Source organism: Schistocerca piceifrons, chromosome 5, assembly GCF_021461385.2.
Source record: "Schistocerca piceifrons isolate TAMUIC-IGC-003096 chromosome 5, iqSchPice1.1, whole genome shotgun sequence".
Lineage (NCBI taxonomy): Eukaryota > Metazoa > Arthropoda > Insecta > Orthoptera > Acrididae > Schistocerca > Schistocerca piceifrons.
In genome coordinates, this window is record NC_060142.1 from 466,246,876 (window position 1) to 466,256,481 (window position 9,606).

General features: G+C 41.4%; 1 protein-coding gene across 1 annotated transcript; it reads left to right on the forward strand.

The window, feature by feature from the left end:
• The first annotated feature begins 3,093 nt into the window (after positions 1–3,093).
• Positions 3,094–8,952, forward strand: LOC124798469 (pro-resilin-like). The gene is made up of 3 exons (XM_047261901.1): positions 3,094–3,140; positions 5,792–6,301; positions 8,450–8,952. The coding sequence occupies exons 1-3, from the start codon at positions 3,135–3,137 to the stop codon at positions 8,735–8,737; spliced, it is 804 nt and encodes a 267-aa protein (XP_047117857.1). The 5' UTR covers positions 3,094–3,134; the 3' UTR covers positions 8,738–8,952.
• The last annotated feature ends 654 nt before the right edge of the window (positions 8,953–9,606 follow it).

Here is a 9,606-nt window from a genome sequence, read left to right on the forward strand (position 1 = left end):
CCTGCCTCTTCTGAGGCACTTTACACCACCTAACCTGAGAGGAAAGAATAATCTTCTCAGGGAAAATAAAAACTGTGCAACAAGCGGCAGCTACTTCTTCTTCAGGAAATAGCTGCTATCCAAATCAACAGATACGAAAAAGACATCCCACACTCAGAACTGTTAGCAACATGGCGGACCATAACTTCAACCTCGATGTCGCTTGGAGGTGAGAGTGTTACAATAATAGTCCATTAGATCTTCAGAAAATTCTACATGCCAACAACAAACCATGGGAACTTGATGTGGCCCGGAGGGCGCGGAATACACTTAATAGAATACGGACCAACCGTGGGAGACGTGTTGAACTATGATTTATTTATTTTTTTTTTTTTTGAGTCATCGGTCTTTTGACTGGTTTGATGCCGCTCGCCACGAATTCCATTCCTGTGTCATTCTTATCATCTCAGAGTAGCACTTGCAATCTACATCGTCAGTTATTTCCTGGATGTATACCGATCTCTGTCTTCCTCTAAAGTTTTGCCCTCTATAGCTCCATTACCGTGGAAGTTATTCCCTGATGTCTTAACGGATGTCCTATCATCCTGTCTATCATTTTTATCAGTGTTTTCCATACATTCCTTTCCTTGTCCCTTCTGCGGAGAATCTCCTCATTCATATTTCCTTATCAGTCACCTAATTTGCAACATTCTCCTGTAGAATCACATCTGAAATGCTTATATTCTCTTCTGTTCCCGTTATCCCACAGTCCATGTCTCTCTGCTAAGCGACTCGAAGCTGTGACACTAGTTTCCTGATGAACTGTTGTTCTGTCCCAGTGAGCGAATGATTAATTAACAACGGTGAAAGTACTTATATTAACATGCGTTACGCATATGATACACGACCAAGAAAGTTTTCTGTATCTTTGACTGTCAATTTTCTCCTATTAAGTGTGTTGCATTACAAGGACCTTAATTAATTTCCTATTCCTTGATACAAATACGTACCGCATTTGAAGAACACCTCCTCTACAACGCGCATTCATAAATCCTTTACTTCTACTTGAAATTTTATGCCATAGTAGCTGATCGGTACAAGGCATAAACGTCCATGAGTTGGCAGCAATGGAAGGTAAACTAGAAAATATTCCCTCTATCACGGCCTCTCACCCCGGAATAACAAATCTGTCAGTCCCTTCACCCAGCTTCATCTCTGAGCTGACCGAGCAACTTTTCGAGCACCTGCTGTAATTCCTGCAGTATATTTTTCATTCGACAGAAAGGCAGTGATATCCAACAGCTGCAAGCGGTATTTATTCTTTACTGGTGTAAAGTTATCCTGCTTCAGAAGCTACTGAATGTTAACACCTTTTAAAAAAGTAGAATTATATTCGAAACCAATAAATAACAAATGCCTACCATTCGCAACTAATGGCCGTACCTGACTCCTTCGTGAATAAAATTATTGCACAGTTGCTGATATTGATCAGCTGTATTATACAGGTTGTTTATAAATGAGTGTTGGTGTATTAACGCTTTATAATATTTATTACATTAAACTTACAGTTAAAAATGATATGGAAAATGAAAGAGGAACTCAAAAAGTTGTGTTTGGCACCAATCGGCGTGCGCAGCGTGCAATGTTTCCGCCGCAATTCGCTGGACAGGTTGAACTTCACTGTACCCAAAGGCTGGATAGGCCACAAGGGGCCCAATGACAGGGCTTGCTTTGCATGGCCTCCACGTACACACGACCTAACGCCATGCGATTTTTTTCCTTTAGGGCCGCATCAAGGATCGTGTATACGTGCCTCCGCTACCAGCAGACCTCCCTGAATTAAGAAACCGGATTGAAGCAGCTGATGCTACATCACTGAAGACACACTTATCAACGTTTGGGAAGAACTCGGCTATAGACTTGATGTGGGCAGTGTGACACATGGTGCTCACATTGAACATTTATAGGGTTCTTGGTTTGTTTGAGTTGCTCTTTCATTTGAATTATTCAAAATGACAGTCACAATCGCATTATTTACTTTGTCGCCAACCGGTTTCAACCCGCGATGGGGTCATCTTCAGGGCAATTTACACGATTTGGTCGCTCGCTGAAGTCTTCACCCTGCCTGTGCACGACTCCAGCGAGCGACCAAATGGTGTAAATTGCCCTGAAGATGACCCCATCGCGGGTTGAAACCGGTTGGTGGCAAAATAAATAATGCGATTGTGACTGTCATTTTGAATAATTGATTATAAGTAAATTAATCGCTGTTTTCTCCACACAACTATGTTGTCTAAAAATCTTTCATTTGAGATATCATTTATAACTGTAAGTTTGAGATAATAAATATTATAAAGCGTTGAAACCCCGATATTCATTTATAAACACCCTGTATTAAAGCTCTCCAATAGAGGGAGTAAGAATTTTAAATTGCCAGGCGCCAGTTTGAGAACAAATAAGTTTCTAGAAATGTGTTCACGGGAGTCGAGTGATAGAGCGGGCCGTTTTGACAGCAATTAAAGTTTTAGTGAGGTATTCACTGGAGTCGAGCTTGGGCGCTGACTGGGGTGATTGTTGTGGTAGCGTGGTTTAGCAACGGGATTCCCTACTGATAGAATTTCGCAGAATGAGTACCACCGCATTTACGGGTGTAGATAACAACATGAAGTACTGCTAATCGCTGATCAGCTCACGAAGCTCTTAACAGTGGCTGGCGTTTTTAGATTCGGCTGTTATCAGTTACATGTATTTTATTATAAAATACAGCTGAGAATGGCGGACCGCACAAACAGTTGATTCTGCCCGCAAGACCGTCGGTCAGCTATACGGTTAGAACTTATACACCTTTCCAACAGTGTCCTTAAAGGGAAGGACGGGCGTTTGGGAAAGCACAAGTTTTTGTTGCCTCACCGGAAGCAATCAGCGGTTCCTTGCGATGTGGAATGAGTGGCAGACAGGCAGATGGGGTCACCACAGCGGGGTTTCTCGGGCATCACCGCCAAGGTCGGACAGGGCGGTGACGTAATGACAGGGAATCCGCCACTCCCCTCTATCTGGAGCAACTGGTCCGACTCCACGAGAGGGCCGACGCGTATAAATACCGGACGCCGATCTGCTTGGGCCACTCTCGGTGCGGTGTCTGCCTCCTAAGCAACATGAAGGTAAGCCAACCTCACATCTTGGAGAGGGTGCCGTGCTGTTCAGGTATTAGTATCTCGGGAGTGTCTGCGCCTGCGTAACAAGCTACAGTAAACTGAAACAAATTGCACGATTTCTCTTTACGTAACAGCATTCTGATGTCCACCGGCAGATTTTCCCTTCTTTATCAAAGTATCGCCTTGTAGTGCACGAGGTATCATCAGCCTCAGTCAGCTCGTGGAAAGCATACACCGAGACGCATGTTGTCATTCATCATGCGCTACCTATTAACTTCAGAACAGTTGCCGGTTTCGCTTATTTACTACACGTGTAAAGTGTCTGTAATGCAGAAAACGTTTCTCCCACACTGGAAAATATTGTGCCCTAACGTCCACGGTCCATAAGATCTCTTGAGACGGGACACGATATCAGATTGGAGAACGTAACGAAAGAAATCAGACGTGTCCTTTCCGAAAAAAGCTGTCATTGGATATACCTCAAGAGTCTTAGGGGAGCTGCGAAAAACGTCGATATGTGTGAGTGGACCTCTAGTTGATCCCAACAATTTCCCAATGCAAATATAGTTCAATTACCATTGCCCATTGGTGCGATCAGTATCTTGATGTTGTGTCTATACAACTAGATAAATGCAGAACTTTGTCAGTAGATAGCGGCAGCAGTCAGCTACCACGTTATGTCCATAACACTGGGTAAAATATTTGATGCTGTTTACTTATGAAAGGATTCCAGATATAAAGCTGTGAGGAGGGGTCGTGAGTTGTGCCTAGGTAGCCCATCTGGTAAAGGTCCTTTCGCGAAAGGCGAAGGTGCCGACTTCGAGTCTCGGTCTATTACACAGTTTTAAACTGTCAGAAAGTTTTATGAAAGGGTTAGTCGCAAGTTTTTCAGTGCTCAAAATTCAGTTTACCAGTTGGATGGCTATGTTGACAATCTGATGCTGGTTATTGCAATGGTACAGCAACGAAAGACATGAAGGTGTTTAACGGATTGTCACAAAAATATTTATAGCGTGTCCTATAATACAACAACAAAAGAGCAGTAAAAAATACAAACCCGTAGAATAGTTGATCGAAGACTTGGAAAACCCAATAGAGACTATGGTACTGTTGGCGTATATAATGACTGAGGAGAAGGTAGTCTTCCTCGAAGTTCGCCATAGGACAGCTGACGTTGACAATACTTATGTACAGTATGTTCCAAAAGGCACCGGCAAGCTATAGGAACAGGTTCCTAATACCTAAACGATAAAAAAGTCTGGTTAATATGGGTTCTAAAATGCATACCTTAAGAGCCACGAGCACTTGTTATCTTCGATACTATGAAATACATCTCTTCTATTTCAAGCTATTTGTTTCCATATTTTGGAAGGAGGTTTATATGCATGTATGCACCAAAACAAGCAAAAATGTTCAAATGTGTGTGAAATCTTACGGGACTTAACTGCTAAGGTCCTCAGTCCCTAAGCTTACACACTACTTAACCTAAATTATCCTAAGGACAAACACACACACCCATGCCCGAGGGAGGACTGGAACCTCCGCTGGAACGAGACACACAGTCCGTGACTGCAGCGCCTAAGACCGCTCGGCTAATCCTGCGCGGCCAAGCAAAAATGTCTAGTATACATCTCTAATATGCATCTTTACTAGTGTGAAACACATCTCTTCTACGAAACAAGTGCTCTTAGCTCTCAAAGTATGCATTTTAGAGTCCATGATTTTGTGACTTTTCTCTTGTTTTGCGTGTGTGCGACCTAGTGGATGACGTCTATAGTCGTTTAAACCTATTCATAGATAGAGTTGCGTTCTGGGAAATGATATAGATAGAAGCTTGGTGTGAAGCTGATGTAGTAAACGTTTTCAGGTGATTCTAAGAAATAATAGAAAAAATGTAACGCTCATTATTAAATGCGAACAGCGATGAATCATTAGGATCAGTCACTGTCTGCAAATCTCTTCAGAACGAGTTTAAATGGTTCATGAAGGCTTGATTTACAGTTTGAGAGAGTCACAGTGATTCAAACAGCCTTCTGTGGATGATGATACACTAAAGACATCGTGCATCGTCGAAAGTCTTACCCGAGAAGTTCTGAGGACCCACGTCCAAATGCGATTTAAGAGACCTATCGTTTCCCCAAGTACTCATTTGACATAGAGACCACTTTCTGTTTGCCTCAAAGTTTAAACAAAAGAGTGCGCAGAAGTTGGCAACGTTTGAAACAGATTCTTCTTGCTTGTATTCCAATCATTAACTGTAAGCAGTACTGTGCATTTAAAAAAGCATACTTTTCTTGTTTTATTGTAATCTTTCCTCATGTAATGCGTGTGTAATGTAGTCACTGTACTCATGTTATCGTAGACATGGAGGAAAACTAATCATGTAAAACTGAATATCATAACAAGCTTCACGGTTACATTGCTATTTAAATGTCTTAATTGTTGTTATTGCCATTATTAAGCACGTCTCTACTTAACACAATCAATGCAGAACACGCGAATTTATTATGCAAAACACAGTTTTACACATTGAACTTCTATTGCCCATTGCTAGAACTAATTGTTTGGAATACGGCTACTGGTAATTTCTCTCTTGCAGTTAATGGCAGGATGTTAGTGTGATATAGGGTCTATATACTAAATTTGCATTTTGACAGGTGTACGTCGTCCTGTCAGCGCTCGCTCTGTGCGTCGTCGCCGAGCCGCCAGTCGACCGGTCGTACCTGCCTCCCAGCTCTGAGTACGGACCTCCCTCGGCCTCCTCTCTCAGCTCTCAGTACGGCGCACCAGCAGCCAACGGCCTCAGCACTCAGTACGGAGCTCCTGCGCTGACAGGCGCCGCTTTCGGTCGCTCAGGCGCTTTCAGCCAGGGTCCAGCAGCTCGCGTCTCCTCCAGCTTTGGAAGCGCCTCCTCCAGGGGGTTTGGAGCCGGCAGGAGGTTCGGCGGCGGTCTCTCCACTCGCTATGGCGCCCCCTCGGCAGCTGGTCGCGCCACTGGCTTCGGAGGACTCGGTCTGTCCACACAGTACGGCGCTCCTTCTTACTCTGCCAACGCGCTCTCCACTCAGTACGGTTCACCCTCTGCTAACGCTGGTGGCCTTTCTCCAGTGTATGGAGTTCCCGGATACGGCTACGGTCGCGCTGGAGCCCAGGAGGACCCACTTGCTGTACGTATTTGAAATAAAATTCTCTAAACACCTTCAATGTAGGAATAATTTTAATGCTGCTTAGGATTTAGTCTTGACTTAAGTCACATAACAGACCGAACGATATTCTTGACTGTGTTACTTCTAATAATTATAGTGATTGATGCATTTGAAGGTAATAAGTGTAGTATTTCTTCTTGGAACTTGTTGTGGGGCATTTAAGTAAGGAAATGCCAGTATTTCAAAGATGAAGAGCATGTTGTTAATCACGGGCTTAGCAAATATATATATGAGGAATGATGGGTGAATTAAAATAGCTGTTAAAAGACAAACGCCAACGCCAATTAGTTTTCGCGTCATGGATATTAAATGAGACAAATATGATCGAAACAGCAGCTCTCTCTCTGCTATCACATATTTCATATACATATCAGACACACACACACACACACACACACACACACACACACACACACACACACACACACAGTCCCACACACACATACACACACACACACACACACACATATATATATATATGTATATATATATATATATATATATATATATATATATATATATATATGTGTGTGTGTGTGTGTGTGTGTGTGTGTGTATTTATTACTTCATTCAAAGAACTGTTACAATTTACGTAAACAGCAAAGGCACTTTTCCGTTTATTACTAATACATTTCTCTGTTCCGAACTCTCAGGCTGATGCCAGGTTTCTTTCCAGTACTACCAAAATTTCGGCTATGGCTTACAGAGATGTAACAGGGAGGAGAAAGACAAAGAGCCTCGTCTGATTGTACTTATTTACACGTAAATGATACCCTCTTGTTCTTCAGTCCTTTATTTGATTTGCTTAGAATATGTAATGTACAGCTTCATATTACAATAACTTTACTTAAATTTATGCATAAACTGAAATGTTTATATTGCTTAGTCCGTGTAGGATTTTCGCAAGTTAATATTCAGACTGGATTTTCCTACTGATTCAGACTTTATAGTGAATGTAGAATGCGATACACTGTATCACAGTGACTCGCTTTGAAGGAACTTAAATTCAAACAACTTTGAATATCAATAAGATTATTCTAGGAGTGTGACTGGTCGTTATATGATAAAATACTGAATTGTCAGACTAATGAAATCAAGGTGTAACAGTAATCGAAGACCTGATTGTTAGGGTCTCACGGCGTGGTTACACACCCAAAAGAATATTATTATAAGGGGCTGTGATTCGATCTTCTAAAATGCATAAGTATCAAGATATTCAGTTTCAGAGCAATGGGTCGGACCACGGCATGAATCACTGTAATCAAGATGAAAATCTGTTAAAAATCTCCCTGCAATGTTTTATTCCATTTTTTCCTTCGGGCAATGGAACAAAACCATTGTGAGACTAGTAGAACGTAACCATTTTCTGGTTTCCACTTCTTGAAACAGATTATCTGCGTACCACATTTCTATCATTCATCATAAGAATGTGAGAAAAATCGATTTTAAATCCAAAATTTTTATTCTAGTTACTTATTATAATGTGAAAGGAATCCTTGAGTAGTTGCTTTGTTAAAAACATATTCTGTCTTCTAAAATGTATAAAAATATTAAGATACATCATTACAACACAGTGAGGCATACCAAGGTGTGAGTCACCCTACTTTAGATGGAAGTATGTTGTAAGCTTTCTCCCACATGTACATCTAAAACTCAGGCGCTGCAAGAAAACCCCACGCAAGGAAGGATAGTTGTTTATTTGGTACTTCCTAATTCTGTTTCTTGATAATAGCCTTCCTGCATCACGATTAATTCTAAGCAGGGTCAATAAAACAGACCGCTATTTCTCAGTTTCCGTCGTTATTTTCTGTAAACTGCTATTCGATAAATAGGGTAGAAAACAGTGGAAAATATTTGTGTCCTAAAAATGTACAGCAGTACATGGTCTTGATGCAGTGTCCATTGGAGGAGCAATGAACATAATCTGAAATATATTATTTGCTCTTGCGTATAGCTGCGGTTTTATTTTTTTCTACTGGCTAACAGTGTCTGTACCATGCACCACCATCAGGCCATCCCCTGATGTGCAGTGGTCTAGTTTACTTGCGAAGCAGATGTGTCAGGTGCAGATGAGCTCGGGCACTACAAACGCATTCCCTTTGTCCCCAGGAGCCGGCCAACTACGAGTTCAGCTACTCGGTGCAGGACGGCAACACGCTGAGTGACTTTGGACAAGAGGAGTCCAGGCAGGGGGAGAGCGCCCAGGGTCAGTACCGCGTGCTGCTGCCTGACGGCCGCAAGCAGATTGTCTCCTACCAGGCTGACGAGGGCGGCTACAGGCCCACCGTAGAGTACCAGGACACCGGACTCACCGCCTACTCTGCCGGCGGATACGGCTACGGCAGGGGGCGCGCTGGAGCTGAAGCTGGAAGTGGAAATGGGGGATACCACTACTGACCAACTACTGGACTGTTCAGAATGACGAAAATAAACCATGCTGCCAAAAGATATACAGTGTACAAATAATACTGACAGTAGATATAGTCAAATTAATTTATGAGGAATGAATGTTGTTGTCCGATGTTAGAAGGAATTTCTTGAATGTGTCCTTCTCTTGTGAAACAATATTTTTAATTTTGTATTTGAAAGAAAATAAACAGAAGTGCAAAATACATATGTGGTTTTCAGTTTATTTTTCGTTACTGGACTTTAATAAGAAGTTGAGGTCTACAACTATACTAACTCTTTCAAAGAGCAGGAAACAATCTGCCATTTAAAGAATTTTATTTAAGATGCTGCTGAAACAGAACATCCATCGGTAGTTCCAGGATTTCAAGGCATGCGCATGACTTTCTCAGTCACTCGTAATGTTTATACTGTGCTGAATATTTCCAAAACTAACAAAAATTAAGCTCTTCAATTTTTATTTGATGCAGTGAATCTCTCTATCTACACTATCATAATGAATTCGTGTTTTCAAAAGTTGTTCCTTTTACTATCTTTTAAATAGTGACCAGCTTCAATATAATATTTTTTACCCATTCTCCTTCAGGTATCCTTCTCTTGGTTGGTTTACACTCAAAATGTATCAAACGTATTTCTGTTTGGCTGTTAGACACACTCGATACTTAAATTTATACATAATTACTGATTTACATTTCAAGATATATTTCGTAAATTTGGAAGTACATATGAATAATATTTCTTATAATTTTCACCTACTGTTTTCTAGAATGTTGTAAGTACTTAATTATGTGTATTGTCTCATAGTACGTATCAAAACATATTCAAGTCCTTCTCTTGACTGTTCAGAAATAAAAGTGATA

What these genes read in the sequence shown, in the direction of transcription:
- LOC124798469 (XM_047261901.1), top strand. An exon ending in CCCAGGAGGACCCACTTGCT is followed by an intron (nt 6,302 to 8,449) that starts GTACGTATTTGA and finishes CTTTGTCCCCAG; the next exon opens with GAGCCGGCCAACTACGAGTT.